The 20,313-nt window shown below is 33.7% G+C and overlaps 1 protein-coding gene across 3 annotated transcripts in view; it reads left to right on the top strand.

Moving 5' to 3' along the window:
• The window catches only part of LOC136402167 (complement factor H-like), a 65,647-nt gene that overhangs the window by 29,006 nt on the left and 16,328 nt on the right, over positions 1-20,313 (top strand). For 2 of the 3 annotated variants that reach the window (XM_066379893.1, XM_066379892.1), the window contains 9 exons: positions 266-460; positions 821-997; positions 9,451-9,633; positions 11,285-11,461; positions 14,392-14,568; positions 15,351-15,533; positions 15,639-15,818; positions 17,267-17,443; positions 19,893-20,069. In XM_066379893.1, the coding sequence (XP_066235990.1) occupies positions 266-460; positions 821-997; positions 9,451-9,633; positions 11,285-11,461; positions 14,392-14,568; positions 15,351-15,533; positions 15,639-15,818; positions 17,267-17,443; positions 19,893-20,069 (1,626 nt within the window). The remainder of the gene's footprint in view (positions 1-265; positions 461-820; positions 998-9,450; positions 9,634-11,284; positions 11,462-14,391; positions 14,569-15,350; positions 15,534-15,638; positions 15,819-17,266; positions 17,444-19,892; positions 20,070-20,313) is intronic. The other variant, XM_066379894.1, reaches the window with a different exon arrangement.

The following is a 20,313-nucleotide window of genomic DNA, read 5'->3' as shown; positions in this document are numbered from 1 at the left end:
TTGACAGATAGCATTATATTACTTTCAGGTATACAACATAATAATTTGCTATTTTTTATCTATTGCAAAATGATCACAAAACAAGTCTTAGTGACATCTGAAGTTGATAACTTTTCTTGTCCTACAAACACTAATATAATGCATGTAATTATGTTATCAAGAGAATATAATTTACCAATGAACTAATTTATTACTCATTTGATTAATATTAAGGTAAAACATTATTTATACTACTTTTTTCTTGTTTATTTGTTTTTATTGCTAGTTAAGCCCTGTGAATTTCCAGAAATAGAACACGGAGAGCTATATAAAGCAGATAGATACAGACCATATTTTCCAGTAATGTCAGGACAATGGTATTACTATTCCTGTCATACAAACTATGTGACTAACTCACAAGATCACTGGGGTGTTCTTAGATGCACACCAAAAGGATGGTCACCGGAAGTACCATGCCGCAGTAAGTCAACCTCTGTATCCTTGTGTAGATAGAGATATTTCAGAGGAGAGAGAGAAAAACGCGGGTATAGTTAAGTCTGTGAGACAAAATAAGGTCAAATGATGAATTCTATGTGCATAAAAACTTATATTGTTTTTTTTTGTATACATGTTTTGATTATAAAAATGACAGATAAATAACACTTAATTTTTTTTCTTTTTATGTATAAAAAACAATTGCTGGTGACTTTAGTTTTCCTTAAGCTGTGCTTTAGTTTTGAATATTATGCATTTTAATTTAAATATTGTACAGATCATTCATATTTTATTATTTTGACCAAACTTATGTTTGTTTTTTTCATTATCATTTAATAATTCTTAGGAAAGTGTATTTTCAATTATTTGCGAAATGGACATTCTCCACGTGGTGAGAGAAGTTATTTGCAGGGTGAGTCTATAAAGGTTGACTGCCATCCTGGCTACAGTCTTCCCAATCAGCAGAGCACAATGACCTGTACGAAGAATGGCTGGAACCCTCCTCCCGAATGCTTCCGTGTCGGTAAGAACATGGTCTGAGATCCGGTCTGTGATTTTTCTAAGACTCACCTATTATAACTGTGAGAAAATATTTAAATCACCTTCTGTTTTGCAAATGAACCAATTTGGTTTTATTTTTTTCAAGTGTGTATGAATGGAAACACCAGTTGTTTGATATGTCCATGGCAAAAAAGATAAAAGTAATAGTAGATATTAATAAAATAATAAGTTAAAAAATAAACACCAAGGACCACAAAGAAAAAACCTGTACTAACAGAGTGTCATGAGCAAAGTGAGGATTAGGAATTTCTATCGTCTTCCCTATAAAAAACGTCAATTTTGACAATTACCCTGGATGAGAACATCTCTGCAGGAGCCCAGAAATCTAGCAAAGCCATTTCACACACCATTGGAGCAAAATGATCAAAGATTGGATGCACTGAAGAGGTTGAGGGCAACAGTTTCAGCTCCTTGACTTACCCCTCCTTGAAATTCCACCTCTCAGGGGCTTAGAGTTGGAGACTTACTGATTTTATATTTTGTTTTGTAAGGCTAAGGTTGTTATGGTCAACTTGCCCACTCAAGGCTGGTTTTTAAACTAACTGCACTGTTTGGGGAGCTTTAACATTAGGACCAGTTTATTCGGAATATGGATGAATAAGGCGTCTTCTGGTCTCCCTACTAATGATTCATCTTTAAAGACTTCTTTCCAATTTGACTGTTCAATATGGATGTTGCTCAGTGTTGTGTGTGTTGCAAATCTTTGACTTTATTGGTTCCTGATAGTTCTTTCTCTGCTAGTTATTCTCTGCCCATTCTCATGGGTTTGCCCCACATTATTGTGTGGTATATTCAACTGAAGAATCATGGGGAGATGACATCAGAGTAATGGCGCGGTAGGAAGCGATACTGATAAATCTCCCCCAAAACTCATCAAGATCTTCAACCAGAAACAGAAAAACCTATCCTTGGAGCCTCCAGATGTTTCGCAATACACCCGAAGGCAAAGGCAGCAGCAACCCCATAGCTGGATTATCAGGCTACTAATTGAGGAAGGAAAGACTAGGAGAGAGGCTCCAGGAACACGGACTCTCTCACTGTTGGAGCCTATAAATGCTAATGAGCCTTGACTGCCAACGAGACTAAAGCACAATACATGACATCGCCATAGAGACTTATCAACTGCAAACCTCTACTGAGCGTGCCAAAGGGGCAGAACCCAGGGTACAGAGTCACCGACCAGGAAGAAGGAGAGAAAAGAAAAAGCAAGAAGATAACCTCTCAAAATCAAGTATAATCCACAGACTTTATAACCTATCCCATTTTATTATATTTGTTCATTTGTTTCTCTTATCTTCATTCTTGATTTTTTTTTTTCCCTCTCTGCCGGTGTTACTCTCTCCTTGAACTATACTACCCATAAGTGTTACATCTCCCATTATCTTTCTTTTCTCTTCCTTTCTCTCTATGAGGGTTGCACTCCAAAACCCTTAACTCTCTCTCTCTCTCTCTCCTCTTTTTTTTTCTTTTAGTGGTTCCCTCTTTTTCTCTCTCTCTCTCTCTTTCTTTTCTCCCTCTATATTAGTTTCTTCCTTTCTCCTTTACGTCTCCTCTCATTCAAACCTCATTAATGAACAAATGATCTTATCTGGGACTCAAACTTATGTTTGTGGCATTTTGGGGGGTTTTTACTTCACCTTTTAAACTCACTAGCAGTGCTCCTATTCCTGGCTCTCCATGTTATCTAGTTCTTGTTTCACAAAATACAATAGTAATTTTTTAATTTGTCCCCCCATTTTCCTGTTTCCTTCTTATTCCTCTCATTATAACTCTTAGTCAACCAACACCTAAAAGCAAATCATTTTATTCTTGAAACAAATTTTTTTCTTATCTGCTTTTTATGGGTCCATACCTCTTTTTTTTTTATTTTCTTTTTTTTTCCCCTTTATTACTTCTCCCCAATTCAGGCCCTCCATTACAGGCATTGTTTGTTTTATTTAGTACAATATAATTCACAGTTCAACACAAGATTTTTTCAAGAAAGAGGGGAGAGGACAAGAGAGGAAAAAAGGAGGGGGGAATAATTTCCTTTTTTAAAATTTTTATTTTATTTTATTTTTCTTTATTTAATTATTAATTTTTTTTAAAAAACAATTCTTTTCGATTTTTTTTTAACTTTTTATTCTTTATTAAATCTCATTAATACTATCAAGAAAACCACCCTCAGATGCCAGTAAGGAAGAGAAAATCAAATATTATGGATACAAAAAAAAGAGAGGTAACACAGATAGATGAAGAAAAATCTATGGAGAAAATATTTAATATATTGGAAACCTTGGAATTAAACGACAAAGAATTTAAAATAGAAATCCTAAAAATACTCAGAGATATACAAGAAAACACAGAAAGGCAATTTAGGGAGCTCAGAAAACAATTCAATGAACACAAAGAATATATTTCCAAGGAAATTGAAACTATAAAAACAAATCAAACAGAGATGAAAAACTCAATTCACAAGCTGAAAAACGAGGTAACAAGCTTAGCTAATAGAACAGGCCAGATAGAAGTTAGGATTAGTGAAATAGAAGACAAGCAACTTGAAGCACAACAGAGAGAAGAAAGAGACTCAAAAATTTAAAAAAAAATGAGATAGCCCTACAGGAATTATCTGACTCCATCAAAAAGAATAACATAAGAATAATAGGTATATCAGAGGGAGAAGAGAGAGAAAATGGAATGGAGAACATACTCAAATAATATACGAGAACTTCCCAAGCCTGTGGAAAGAACTAAAGCCTCAAATTCAAGAAGCAAACAGAACTCCGAGTTTTCTTAACCCCAACAAACCTACTCCAAGGCACATCATAATAAAATTGGCACAAACCAACGGCAAAGAAAAAATTCTCAAGGCAGCCAGGGAAAAGAAGAATACAACATATAAAGGAAAGCCCATTAGGTTATCATCAGATTTCTCAACAGAAACTCTACAAGCTAAAAGAGAGTGGACCCCAATATTTAAAGTCCTGGAAGAGAGGAACTTTCAGCCACGAATACTATACCCATCAAAGCTATCCTTCAAATATGAAGGAGAAATAAAAACATTCACAGATACAGAAAAGATGAGGGAATTTATCATCAGAAAACCCCCACTCCAGAAATTACTAAAGGGGGTTCTCCAATCAGATACAAAGAAAAAAAAAGCCACAAGTAAAAGCTCCAAGAAGAACACAATAAAACCAAATTTAAACTGTGACAACAACAAAAAGAAAGGGGAGGAGAGGATGGAGATTAACAGTAGCAAAGGACGATGGAGTGCAAAAGTACTGACAAAATAGTATGCTACAATGAACAGGGTAGGAACCCTTTTCATTACTTAAAGGTAACCACCATTGAAAAAACTACCACAGAAGCACATGATTTAAAAAGGATAGCAACAGAGGAAAGATGTATGGAATACAACCAAATAAAAACAAAAGATAGAAAAACAAAAGAGAAGGATCAAACAACATACAAAACTAACAGAAAGCAATCTATAAAATGGCAATAGGTTACTCACAAGTGTCCATAATTACACTAAATGTAAATGGATTAAACTCACCAATAAAAAGGCACAGAGTAGCCGAATGGATTAAAAAAGAAAATCCAACTGTATGCTGACTACAAGAAACTCATCTAAGTAACAAGGATAAAAACAAATTCAAAGTGAAAGGCTGGAAAACAATACTCCAAGCAAATAACATCCAAAAAAAAGCAGGCGTAGCAATACTCATATCTGATAATGCTGACTACAAGACAGCAAAAGTACTCAGAGACAAAAATGGCCATTTCATAATGGCTAAGGGGACACTGAATCAAGAAGACATAACAATTCTTAATATATATGCACCAAACCAAGAAGCACCAAAATATATAAGACAGCTACTTATTGACCTTAAAACAAAAAGTGACAAAAATACAATCATACTTGGAGACCTCAATACACTGCTGACAGCTCTAGATCGGTCATCCAAACAGAAAATCAACAAAGATATAGTACCCTTAAACAAAACACTAGAGCACTTGGATATGATAGACATCTACAGGACATTTCATCCCAAAGTGACTGAGTATACATTTTTCTCCAGTGTACATGGATCATTCTCAAGAATTGACCATATGTTGGGCCACAAAAACAATATCAGCAAATTCAGAAAAATCGAAGTTGTACCAAGCATATTTTCTGATCATAAAGCCTTGAAACTAGAATTCAACTGCATAAAAGAGGAAAAAAATCCCACAAAAATGTGGAAACTAAACAACATACTTTTAAAAAATGAATGGGTCAAAGAAGAAATAAGTGCAGAGATCAAAAGATATATACAGACAAATGAAAATGACAATATGACATATCAGAATCTATGGGATGCAGCAAAAGCAGTGATAAGAGGGAAGTTCATATCACTTCAGGCATATATGAACAAACAAGAGAGAGCCCAAGTGAACCACTTAACTTCCCACCTTAAGGTACCAGAAAAAGAAGAACAAAGACAACCCAAAACCAGCCGAAGAAAGGAGATAATAAAAATCAGAGCAGAAATAAATGAAATAGAGAACAGAAAAACTATAGAAAAAATTAATAGAACAAGGAGCTGGTTCTTTGAAAAGATCAACAGAATTGACAAACCCTTGGCAAGACTTACCAAGGAAAAAAGAGAAAGAACTCATATAAACAAAATCCAAAATGAAAGAGGAGAAATCACCATGGACACCGTAGATATACTAAGAATTATTGTAGAATACTATGAAAAACTTTATGCCACTAAATTCAACAATCTAAAAGAAATGGATAAATTCCTAAAACAATGCAACCTTCCTAGACTGAGTCAAGAAGAAGCAAAAAGCCTAAACAGACCTATTAGTTGAGAAGAAATAGAAAAAACCATTAAAAACCTCCCCAAAAATAAAAGTCCAGGCCCTGACGGCTATACCAGTGCATTTTATCAAACATTCAAAGAAGACTTGATTCCTATTCTACTCAAAGTCTTCCAAAAAATTGAAGAAGAAGCAATACTTCCAAACACATTTTATGAGGCCAACATAACCCTCATACCAAAACCAGGCAAGGATGGCACAAAAAAGAAAGCTACAGACCAATATCTCTAATGAGTACAGATGCTAAAATACTAAACAAAATACTAGCAAATCGAATACAACAACATATTAAAAAAAAAATACATCATGATCAAGTGGGATTCATCCCAGAATCTCAAGGATGGTTCAACATACGTAAAACGGTTAACATAATACACCATATCAACAAAACAAAGAACAAAAATCACATGATCTTACAATAGACGCAGAAAAGGCTTTCGATAAAATACAACACAATTTTATGTTTAAGACTCTCAATAAAATGGGTATAGAAGGAAAATATCTCAACATGATAAAGGCCATATATGATAAACCATCAGCTAACATCATATTAAATGGCACTAAACTGAAGGCTTTCCCCCTTAAATCAGGAACAAGACAGGGTTGTCCACTCTCTCCACTCTTATTTAATGTGGTACTAGAGGTTCTAGCCAGAGCAATCAGACAAGACAAAGAAATAAAAGGCATCCATATCAGAAAAGAAGAAGTAAAGGTATCACTTTTTGCAGATGATATGATCCTATACATCGAAAACCCCAAAGAATCCACAAAAAGACTACTAGAAACAATAAGCCAATACAGTAAGGTCGCAGGATACAAAATTAACATACAGAAGTCAATAGCCTTTCTATACGCCAACAATAAAACATTTGAGAATGAAATCAAAAGAATAATCCCCTTCACGATTGCAACAAAAAAAATAAAATACTTAGGAATAAACATAACAAAGAATGTAAAGGACTTATATAATGAAAACTATAAACCATTGTTAAGGGAAATCAAAAAAGATATAATGAGATGGAACCTTGTTCTTGGTTAGGAAGAATAAATATAATCAAGATGGCCATATTACCCAAAGCAATATACAAATTTAATGCAATTCCCATCAAAATTCCAATGACATTTTTTAAAGAAATGGAGCAAAAAATCATCAGATTTATATGGAACTATAAAAAACCCCGAATAGCCAAAGCAATCCTAAAGAAAAAGAATGAAGCTGGGGGCATTACAATACCTGACTTCAAACTCTATTATAGGGCCACGACAATCAAAACAGCATGGTATTGGCAGAAAAATAGACACTCAGACCAATGGAACAGAATAGAAAGTCCAGAAATAAAACCACATATATATAGTCAAATAATTTTTGATAAAGGGGCCAACAACACACAATGGAGAAAAGAAAGCCTCTTCAATAAATGGTGCTGTGAAATCTAGAAAGCCACATGCAAAAGAATGAAACTGGACTACAGTTTGTCCCCCTGTACTAAAATTAACTCAAAATGGATCAAAGATCTAAACATAAGACCTGAAACAATAAAATACATAGAAAAAGACTTAGGTACTAAACTCATGGACCTGGGTTTTAAAGAGCATTTTATGAATTTGACTCTAAAGGCAAGAGAAGTGAAGGCAAAAATTAATGAATGGGAACTACATCAGACTAAGAAGTTTTTGCTCAGCAAGAGAAACTGATAACAAAATAAACAGACAGCCAACTAAATGGGAAATAATATTTTCAAACAACAGCTCAGATAAGGGCCTAATATTCAAAATATACAAAGAACTCATAAAACTCAACAACAAACAAACAGTCCAATAAAAAAATGGGAAGAGGACATGAACAGACACTTCTCCCAGGAAGAAATACAAATGGCCAACAGATATATGAAAAGATGCTCATCTTCTTTAGCTATTAGAGAAATGCAAATCAAAACTGCAATGAGATACCACCTCACACCTGTTAGATTAGCTATTATTAACAAGACTGGTAATAACAAATGTTGGAGAGGCTGTGGAGAAAAAGGAACCCTCATACACTGTTGGTGGGAATGTAAAGTAGTACAACCATTATGGAAGAAAGTATGGTGGTTCCTCAAAAAACTGAAAATAGAACTACCTTATGACCCAGCAATCCCTCTACTGTGTATATACTCCCAAAACTCAGAAACATTGATACTTAAAGACACATGCAGCCCCATGTTCATTGCAGCATTGTTCACAGTGGCCAGGACATGGAAACAACCAAAAAGCCCGTCAATAGATGACTGGATAAAGAAGATGTGGCACATATACACTATGGAATACTACTCAGCCATAAGAAATGATGACATCGGATCATTTACAGCAAAATGGTGGGATCTTGATAACATTATACGAAGTGAAATAAGTAAATCAGAAAAAAACAGGAACTGCATTATTCCATACGTAGGTGGGACATAAAAGTGAGACTAAGAGACATTGATAAGAGTGTGGTGGTTACAGGGGGAGGGGGGAGAGGGAGAGGGAAAGGGGGAGGGGGAGGGGCACAAAGAAAACTAGATAGAAGGTGACAGAGGACAATCTGACTTTGGGTGATGGGTATGCAACATAATTGAACGGCAAGATAGCCTGGACATATTATCTTTGAATATATGTATCCTGATTTATTGATGTCACCCCATTAAAAAAATAAAATTATTAAAAAAAAAGAATCATGGGATTGCTATATAGACTTTTAAAGCTCTTGCATTTGTGTAAAGTCCCCTCTCCACCCCAATGTACCACTTTAAGAATAGAGCTCCCATCATTTAACTCTCTCTCTCGGGAACTGTAGTTACGCACTGGCTGTGTCCATATGCCTCACGATATTTTTCATATATTTGGCTCATTTTCCTCATCGTCTATGGCCAGAGTTACTTTATTATTCTTGCTTTGTATTCATTAATTTATTTAATTTCTTCAATGAACCATCTTTTAATGCTGTTCATTTATTCTAGTGTTTGCTTTCTCTTTGATTTCTGCATATATTTTTATTTTGTCAGATTTGATTTCCTGTTTTCACTGTTAACGGTGTAATTGAAAAATGGGAATTGAATGTGTTTAAGGTTTAAGGCTTGCTGTTGTGATCTGAGTACACCTTGTGAAGTGACCACCAGATCAAGCTGGTTGGCACATCCGTCCCCCGACATAGTTAGCTTCTTTTTTCCCATGGTGAGACACAGGCTCTGACCTCTGAACTATTTGAAACAGGACTTAGAAATGAAACCATTGCTGGGGAAACTCTGGCAGGGTAACAAGTTCCTGATCTATTATACTAACAGATTCCTAATGATTCCTTACAAAGAATTATGAGTATTTTAAATTTTGCATAGTGTCAAAAAATTTTCTTTTAATATCTTGATTTAATATCTTCGGAAACTCACAGCTTATTTACACTGACACAAGCCCTTGGATGATAGGGATTATTTTCCAGTTTTCCTTTATAAATGATGCCTTATTTTCTCTGTTGTTATATTGCTTTGGTCCTTATGAAAATGTTGTTGACCGTATGCTTATCTTTTCCTTTTATTCTCTTCCTTTCAGAAACATGTTTAAAATCAGATGTAAGAATAAAGAATGGATTTCTTGCTGAATCTGATGATATATATCCCTTACATAAAGAAACACAATACAGGTGCAAACAAGGTTACATCACAGAAGATGGTCAGATGTCAGGCTCTATTACGTGTCAGCGACGTGGATGGTCAGCTCAGCCCAAGTGCATTAGTAAGTCATTCATGATACTCATGTTCATTGTGTCAAAGGCAGTTGTACAAAAGTTTACTTTAACTGAATTTCTTTTCCTGAGTTGGCATTAGCTGAGGTGGTTCCACTTTGAAAGATAAATATGTTTGAGAAATAATATGTACATAATTTTTTTCCTTTTACAGTTAATTACCAAGAAGGTAGATATAAAGAAGGTTCAGTTTTCAGTTCAATGTTTTTCCACCTGTAGGACATCCTGGTTGGGGAACCTTTTTGTCCTCTGGTGTCAAGTCATTTATTGAGGGCTGAGACCTTGGCATGCTGTTCCTGTGTTTAGGTGATCAGACTTTTATGTCAGAGTGTTTATTCCTAGACATAAAAGTTTTATGTTGTTAAGTGAAAATATGGGTTCATAGTAGATCATTTTGAAATTATTTCACCTGTATAATTTATATGGTTGCTACTGTAGGGTGAATCTTCTTTTGAAAAATCATTTCCTTTTCAAAACCTACAATCATCTAGTTAGTGGAGACTAAGAAAGGCTTCTAGATGGAATGGGACTTGGCTGCATTGAAAAATGTCTCTTCCTATGACCCCGATGTTTAAGAGAATTTTCCGGAATAATTGCTCAATTTATCTATTAACTCACAGCCATGCAGCCATATTTTTCATTCCCTTTAAGTGACATGGATATTTAAACTGTTCGTTTCAATTTTTTTTTTCATTTCTATATGTGCTATGAGAACTAGCCAAAATAAAAATAAAATGATGGTTTCCTCCAAAAAAACTTATTTTATATTAAATTGTGATCAGTCATCCATTTCTCTTATTAGGAATTATAATCATATTACTCTTATTAGGGATGAGAAAATGTCTCTATTACTTTTATTATTATAGTTTTGCTTTTTATTTTTTAAGCTTTAAGCTAACTAGTTACATACTACATTATCAAATTTGAGGTAAATTATTTAAACTTTCAATAACATCACTCCAGTATAATGTTAGAGAAAATTGAGACCATTTTTTAACATTTCACTTTTTTATACTAATTACAAATGTATAACTGTCTTCTACTTTCATTCTTAATAAGTATGAAATACTATATGGCCATTAAGTAAATATTTGAAAAGCTTTAACAGCATGTGAGCATTAAAATAAGTATGTTCTAAAGTAGAATTTCATAGAATCTCTAAACATTTATTCTCATTGTTAAAAATTAATCTTTTATGGAACAAATTCACTTTGTTCCAGCATATATTTTACAACTGCTACTAAGTTTGGCACCTGTATTTACAAAATGCTGTCCTGTATGCTAAACAACAACAACAAAAAAAGTACATTATATCTATTGTGGCCTATTTTATTGCTAACATAGAATAAATATCTAAGTAAAATAAAATTGAGAAATATGTTCTTAAAATAAGTTTTTCCAATAATATAAGTGATAGCAAAACTGTGTAGAAATATATGTTTTCACTATGGGTAATGATTTTAGGACAATGATTTATTTATCCCAGGTATTGTTGATTAATTTTCTATGATACATAACATATTAACATATTCTAAGTGATAAAACTTTTCTTTTCTTTCTTGGGATGGGGCTGACTTAATTAATTAGATTGTTTATTAACATCATATTAGAAATGAAATCTTCAATTCTATTTTGCATTAGAATCTTGTGGTATGCCTGTGTTTGAGAATGCCAGGGCCAAAGCTGGCCGCACGTGGTATAAGGTCAATGACAGGTTGGAGTATGAGTGCCAGGATGGATATAAAAATGAAGCCGGACACACCACAGGTGTCATAGAGTGTGGTGACAATGGTTGGTCTGGTGCACCCACCTGTCGTGGTAAGTACTGCTTTTCAGGATTATCAAGACCAAAGAAATGTGTTTCACATGTTTCCCTTGTTGCATCTTTGGATGGTATGGAATTATTTTTTAATGAACACTGATTAAAACAGAGGTTTCTCCTTTTATTTACTTATTTATTTATTTATTTATTTATTTATTTATTATGTGACAGAGACAGAGAGAGAGACAGAGAGAAGGACAGAGAAGTACACACAGGCAGTAAGGAAGAGAGATGAGAGGCATCAGTTGTTCATTGCGGCTCCTTAGTCTCATTAGTTGTTTATTGATTCCTTTCTCATATGTGCCTTGACCTGAGGGGTGGGAGGTACAACAGAGTGAATGACCCCTTGCTCAAGCCAGTGACCTTTGTCTCAAGCCAGCGACCATGGGGTCATGTCTATGATCCAATGCTTAAGCCAGCACCCCACACTCAAGCCAGATGAGCCCTCGCTCAAGCCATCAACATCAGGGTTTTGAACCTGGGTCCTCCCCATCCCAGTCGGATGCTGTATCCAGTGTGCCCCTGCCTGGTCAGGCGAGGTGTCTCCTTTTAATTACTTAATGTATCAATAAATTGGGAGAAGAGGATGTTTTGAAGTCCAAAGTCATAATCGATTTAACCCAGCACACTAGTGTAGCCTACTGTCCATATCCATCACAGATTTGTGAATAAAGCATAATTGTTGTTATTCCAAACACAGCTTCTATATCATGTAACAACAGGCACTCATTGCCGAAATTATATTTTCGTGCTGTTTTCTCAGCTATTTTGCTTCTGAGTTTTGTTTTGTTGTGTTGTGTTTCTTTACCTCCCAACTTGAATGTTAATGTCTGCAGATCCTTAGTGGAATTTGTTAGTTTTTGATCTTAAATAATTGCATGGACTGTTACATGAGTCTTCTTCCTGTTTGCCACTCAGTTGCCTGTTTTCCAGGTGAGAAATAGGACTTCAGTCTGTGGGCATCCGGGTGACACAGAGTATTCCAACTCAAGAGAACAGTCCATGCCAAGTTTTGAAAACAAAACAATATTTGGGATCTATCAGGGATTCTTCTCCAGATGTGGGAGAATTTTAGGTCAGGGTTGGGGCAGAGGGATGGCTGAGGACATGCAGGGCAGAAGACAGATTTGGGTACAGTTTGATGTTAGAGTACATGGGTAATGTTACTGATTGTTGGGTATCAGACAGAGTTGTAAATCAAGGCACTCACATGTTTAATTTCAACTGTTGTCATAAGTAAGCAGGTAAATGGAGAAGGGTATTTGTAAGGTGGTGTGAGCAGTAGGAAAAGCACTTTGAGAGGAACATCTCAACTTCTGACTTGGGCACATGATGGTTGAATGGCCCGTGGACGATCACAATTGGATTGTAAACTACAGGGTTGAATATTTACATCTGCTGATGAGACCTACTTGTGAAATGATCATTCTAAGTAAAAGGGGAGGATTTTAAATTTCTTTTCTGGGTTGTATAAAGCCAGAAGTTTTACAACTGTGATGGGTCTTCACTGATAAAGAATGTAAAATCAGGAATATGTGGTTCTGTGGCATTTCCAAAGCCACCAGGCATGACCTGAAACCAGGATAGAAAAGAGACAGCAATAGAAGCCAATATAGCCAATACAGTTTTCCATCAAAAATTTTATAGTAACTTACGACCTGGGGAACACATAAGTAGGCATTCATGAGCACGGTGTCATTCTCCCAAGTATCAACTACACAAATGACAGCTTAGTATTCTTTTCCAATAACTTTCCTCCACCATGCAACAGGAAATTGCACATGAATTAGCTGAAATCTGAGTCTGTTTCATGGGTCCTGGAAGGTCTCTTTGATATCAAATAAGCACAAAATATGTAAAGAAAGATACACACAAATGAAAGGATCACTATCTCGGATATCAAAATAGAATTTTAGGAGAAAAATCTTAGTGCTTCTCCTTCTAGTTTGACCTTCTCAATTAAGCTGCAGAGCTCAACAAAAAAACAAAAACAAAAGCAAATTTATTGAGTTTTTTTAGTGACATTACTTTTATAAATGGTGAAGCCATGTCTACTTTCATTATTTTGTGCTTATATTTAACTTTTAAATTGTAAGAATTTTCTTTTTTTGGTATGATTCCAATTTTTAAATTCCACTTGTTGATTTTACATATTAATTAATGGATGGAGGAATCAAATAAGAAACATGCATTTTTTGATAATATTCAACAATGTCAAGACTTTAAAAGTTTTAAATATTTTTTAAAAATTATCTTGTACATTATTAATTTGAATTATAATAATTAACAATTTATTAATAATCATTATATATTATAAGTACAATAAGAATAGATTGTTTAACATTGTATAAATATTTAGGAATCCTGAAATATACCTAGCTATGTGACCTTGAACATGTTACTTCATCTTTATTTATGCTTTAGTTTATGTTTCAGTTTTTTTATTTCCTTATAAAATATTAATTAATTGACTTTTAATGTTCCTATAAGTGAAATATATTAGAAATGCCTCTTTGAGTGGCTCAGTTCCCCAACTCTATTAAAAAATATAAATTTTTATTTCAACATATAATTTAAAATTGTAGTTAATTTTTGTTATTTTTTAATGTAAGAGAATAGTTTTGTTTTGATAGTACAGAAAATGTAGTGTTAAATTTTATAAATGTCGGTGATAAAATCAGATCTACTATAAGCAAGTTGATTTTACAAATAAATTTTCAGAATACATATATTGCTGTTCAGAGAGCAGCATATAAATTTGAAGAATGTATAAAAACCTAGTATACAATGTTTTTCCAAAAAGAGCACCTACTTGATGTCTCTGTATATGTGCGACACCCAGCAACTCATGGTGGCATGACACATAAAATCTACTTAGGCAATGACTCTTTATGTAGTCTTATTAAGTTATTTGACATTTTCATAGAAAAAGAATGTATCACTCCCGATATAGAAGAAAATTTAGTTGTTCAAAACCCTTTGGATAAATACAGAGTTGGAGACGTGTTGAAATTCACCTGCAGAAACAGAGATAAGATTGTTGGACCAGATTCGATTCAGTGCTACAACTTTGGATGGTCGCCTAACCTTCCAACGTGTAAAGGTGAATGTTTATCTGACAATTGCTCAAACAAAATATAGAATTTTGTGTATCAATTATTTTTTTCTCTTACTTTTCTGTTGGCATCCAATGTGTCTGTAATCCAAGACATTAAGCCAGAGATATACTTGAGAAGAACATGTGTTGGATAGTAGATATTTAGAATTCTTTATTTAGAAAGTAATTTTTGTTTTTTATTGAAATACATACTGGAAGCATCTATCAGTAGACATACTGTGTCTTACACTGGAATTACATGTTTAGTCATATTTTTAGTACCATTCCACCATTAATATAGGACATTTCTATTAGCATGGACCTCACCTCACATTTCACTGAGTATGTCTAAACAATATTCAAGCATTTTAGAATCACTTCAATCACATGTATAACAGTTACAATTTGATGATTAAATCTTTGCCACAGTTACAATTTGTTGATTAATGATAGTATTTTTCAAAAAGTTTTGATGAAATGTTTCCATGAAATATGAATATTGTAAGTTATGCAATCATAATTGTTAATGAAGTTACATATAGTTTTAGGCTATCTGTAATATTGAGCATGTTTCCTGGGCTTAAATATACTTCCAATATGCTAGTTTGGTCAAAGTAACAGAACTGGGAGACATGAATCTGGTGTAAACACCATTCTTTTTTGTTTGCCAAAGAACACTATAAGAATTTAGATAATAAACAAATAATAGAAGAAAAACATCACTTCACTGGAGTTTCAGTTGCAAAATAGACAAGTTAACCACTAAGTATACAATATTTCTTCCACAGCTGCAGTAAAACCGTGTGGTCCACAACCTCAGCTCCCTAACGGGAATTCCATAGATACACCTAAAGAAGAATACGAACATGGTGAAGTTGTGGAGTATGCTTGCAACCCGAGGTTTCTCATGAAGGGGTCTAGGAAAATTCAATGTGTTGATGGAGAATGGACAGCCTTGCCCAGCTGTATTGGTAATGTATATAAAATATAAACATATAGATTAACACTTTGTGTTTATATTCAGATAAACACATAAATTAATTTTAATGATTAACATATGTTTGTGAAATTTTCAGAGGAGAACAGTACATGTGGGGATATACCTGAAATTGATCAGGGCTATGCAATATTCCATGACCCACCCTTTCACCATGGAGAGTCAGTAGAGTTCAATTGCACAGAAGAATTTACAGTGATTGGCCACAGATCAATTACGTGTATTAAGGGAAGGTGGACTAAACTACCTCAGTGCATTGGTGAGAATACAACTGACTTTTAATAAAATGTAAAATTTAATGTAAAACTTGCAACCATATTTTTGAAATTTAGTGATATTCTTGAACATGTCAGATGGTTAGTTACAATGAATCCAAACACTTGTTTATGGTTCAATAGTGTCTACCGAGGAAAAATAGACACTGGCAATAGCGTTTTTTGAATCTGCCTCTGATATAAATATTGTTTATCTTTACAAATATAAAGCTAAATATTACAGATACAGGATTTAAATTTTGTCTTACAATATTTTTTTTGTTCCTCCTTATAGTCTAACTTTTCACTCTTGTCACAATGTTTATTACCTCTTAATGAACAAAGAAATTCTTCCAGAAACCCATCATCATAGGGGCCATAGGACAACAGCTGCCACACCTTCTTTACTACAGAACCTCCCTCAGTCACTATCCCCTCAAGAAGACTCTTCATTTTTTCTCCCTCAACACTCTGGAACAATCCTAAAAAATAGGACTAAATCTCCAGTCTCTAGTGCTTCATATCAGTCCCCTTTATTTTTTTTAAGGCGGCGTTATAAAAACATTAGTTTTCTTTGGCCATTTACTTGACTTTTCTTTGTTCTGTTTATCCTCACTTGGCACTCATCATTAACAAATTGTGAACAGATACTACCTAAGAACTACACTGATAAGTTATTATATTCAAATACAATTGATATCTTCAATAAGTTTCTGAAATGTGTAGCTGTATAAAAGACTTTTATCATTTACCTGTAACTTATAATAAAGCAGGCAAAAATATCATACAGCAGCATAATGTTTAGATTATAGCATGATCTGGTGTATAAAATAGCTTCCCAAAGTTTCTAAGAGTATATATACAAAATGGATTATGGCTTGAGCACCTTATTTCATGTTCTGATTTTTGGAGATCATGCAAAAGATATGCTTAACTATTCACATTCTTTACACTATACCTTTGATGAATCCTTCTTGTTAATTTACATTAACATTATAAAAAATATAATTAAATGAACAACTTCACATGTACAATTTCCACAGATAATATTTCTTTCTTTTAACATTTTAATATTTTGTATTAAAAATAATGTAGAGTGTTTGAGCTCAAGAAAAAATGAATGTGGACATTTGCACAGATTTCAAATGAGACCAAATTTAGCCATGTGATGACTCTTCACTATGTAGAGAAATCAAAAAGTGAACCTCTATGTTCTTTCAATCTCCAAAGTGTCTTTGGAATGTTTATTCTCTTTAAAATATCATTAGTGGTTATAAGAGTATGTTCGTACATGATAGCCCAGCTCTTGCAACATTTTGGGAATAACTTTATTGATGGAATTTATAGACCTAAATTCTAATTGCAGTATAGTCTGAACTCTAGAGCTCCATTTTGTATTAGTTGCTTGGAGTCTCATAATTAGTGTTTTAAGTGAAATATTTTCATTTTATAGCAACAAATAAGCTTAAGAGGTGTAAATTACCACGAGCAACTACACAAAAGATTAACCTGCCATATAGGTTTGACTATGACCACAATGTGAAGATAAACTACTCCTGTAGAGGCAAGTCCGAACAGAAACGTTCCATCTGCATGAATGGAAGGTGGGATCCCGAAGTAACCTGCGTAGGTAAGCTCTTGTTTAGAACATTTTCAAAATATATTCCTCTTCCACCTACCGTGTAAAAGGAGTCTCATTGTGTCTTAATAAATATTTTAATACTCTTTACTATTACAAATAATTTTTCAGCTGGAGTGTAATTTAGAGAATAACTGAAACACTCTGTAAATATTCATCATATCATGAGCGATTGGTCAGCTATAGAAGAAACCTTAGCTTTACATAAAGTCTTGAAGCCAGATATATTATCACAACTATGTTATTCCTATTCAAGATTGTTTTAATTTTTTTGTCTTAGCATTAACAAAAATTTTAGGAAAAGCTCATCAATTTTTATAAGATACCCACTTGTGAAAAAGAAGGATGGGTTGTACAGTGAAATATACATTAGCGAGAGTTAAATTCTTATCCATATTAAATGCATAGTCATAAACTTGATATATCTCATCAATTATTTAATTTGGTTTCTATTTTCCCAGTAATAATTTAAGTGTAGAATATTTAGAGTTTTAAAAAATATACTCACATTTTATATTTTTGATATTACAAATGCAAATATTCATAATTATATATATTTTTCCAATGTTTTATGCTCTAAGTGTGAGGAAATGCACTGGCATTTTGGATATTGATTATACTCTGAAAGTACATGCTTACATTATTTACTGTAGGTATTCTGTTGATCGAGTTCAGCATCCCTATTATATATATATATATATATATATATATATATATATATATGCTAGTCCCGTTTTATTTTTATATTTTATTTGTCTTTTTTAGTGCACTTGCTCAAATCTTCAATAAACTGTTCAAAGGAGATGAGAACAAAACAATATTTTTTCTATTTTTGACCACTAGGGGACTGTATTCAATTTCTTATAACAATTACAGTGTTAATTTAGGATTTTTGTAAATGCCATTTATCAGTATAAGTGAATTTTCTTCCATTCCCCATTACTTGAGTAAATAATTTTATCTTCAACAACTGTTGAACGTTTTTAAATGCTTTTTATTATTTATTTATTTGCATTCTTGAGAGAGAGAGAAACACAGATGGGCAAAAAGACAGGAAGGGAGAGAGATGAGAAGCATCATCTCATAGTTGTGGCAGCTTAATTGTTCATTGATTGCTTCTCATATGTGCCTTGACCAGGGGACTCTATCAAAGCCAGTGATCCCTTGCTCAACCCAGTGACTTTGGACTTCAAGTCAGTGACCTTGGGCTTCAAGCCACTGACCTTGGGCTTTAAGCCAGCAACCTTGGGCTTCAAGCCTATGATCTTTGGGCTCAAGCCAGAGACCTCACACTCAACCTGGTGAGAACATGTTCAAGCTGGCAACCTTGGTGTTTTGAACCTGGGTCCTCAGCATCTCAGGCCAATGCTCTATACCCTGCAATTAATGCTTTTAATGCATTTATTGATATGATAATATGACTTTCTTAATTCTCTTAATACAGTGAACTGCATATATAAATCTCTCACTCCTAGTGTTAAATCTAGTTGGTGGTGATATGTTAGTCTTTCTTAACTTTCATGTACTTGATTTGCTGATGTAGTTTCCAGAATTTTTTGCATCTATTTTCATGGAGGATATTAAATTACAGCTATCTTTTTTTGTAATATCTCTGCAAGTTGTTGTTATCAGGGATATTGTGACCTCATAAAACCATTTAAGAAGTATCCTTTGCTCCTCTGTTGTCTAGAAAGGTCTGTGTAATATTATTACACATAATGTTATTGTATTTTTATTTCCTATAGAATTCACCTGGGAAGTAAACCGATACATAGCGTTGTTTTTGTTTTGCTATGTTTTTTTAAGATTTTCTTGATGATTAATTCAATTTCTTTAATAGCTGGTAGGATATTTTACTTTCTTATATTGTCTTTTCTCAATTTAGGCACACTGGGAAACAATACCAGCAGGGCGGTTTGAACATCAAAAGCACATGAATCATGCATCAATATATCTAATTCACATCTTGGCCAGGAGTCTTTGTCAGATTAATCTATCATTAAAAAAATGTATTTCTTCTATTGCTCTCCAGCTTTCACTGGTATAATGTCTTGTTAGGGTTTTAATTGACTCCCAAAATATTTGATCATGGATATTTGTTAAAAAATAATATATTCTGAATAACAGTATTTAATGTCTGTTTTTAGTGAATAATTCAGTTAGGACAATCTAACTGTTAGAAATCATGAAAATAGCTTTTACATTAATTAGCCAAGGTGGATCATAGGCAGAATAATAGAAAGAATCTATAAAGAAGGTATTGAGAACGTAAACCCAACTTGATATACTAAAATGATAAACAAGATGAAAAGTATAGCATATTTAAACCTAGAACACATTATATTTGTTCTTTACTGATACATTTTCACTTACTGAATTATTCTTTTGATATACTTAACTGATTATTTTTCATCAAGAAACCTTTTTATGATATTTTCAGAAGTACCAAAGTGTCCACCTCCACCTCAGATTCCCAAATCTCAAAATATGGCCACTACTCTGAATTACCTGGAAGGAGAAAGAATATCTATTGTCTGTCAAGAAAATGCTCTAATTCAGGGAGCAGAAAACATTGTGTGCTACAACGGAACATGGCAGTCGATACCACGCTGTGTTGGTCAGTAGTGCATTATTAACATTACAACTGTCTTTCAAATGAGGGTGAAACTCCCCTGTGCAAGCAACGATTTTCAATGATTTTCAACTGGTGTGCCACAAGAATTTTAAAAGCATGAATCCTTGACCTCTCTTCCCTTAGATTGTTAAATAAATAAATGACAACAGCCAACACAACAATCATTTGGTGCAAATGAGTCAAAATTATACCAGTTTTTTTGTTTGATAGGTAGGAAATATATATT

This window comes from Saccopteryx leptura, chromosome 1, assembly GCF_036850995.1.
Source record: "Saccopteryx leptura isolate mSacLep1 chromosome 1, mSacLep1_pri_phased_curated, whole genome shotgun sequence".
Taxonomy (NCBI): domain Eukaryota; kingdom Metazoa; phylum Chordata; class Mammalia; order Chiroptera; family Emballonuridae; genus Saccopteryx; species Saccopteryx leptura.
This window is presented reverse-complemented; position numbering and strand designations above follow the sequence as displayed.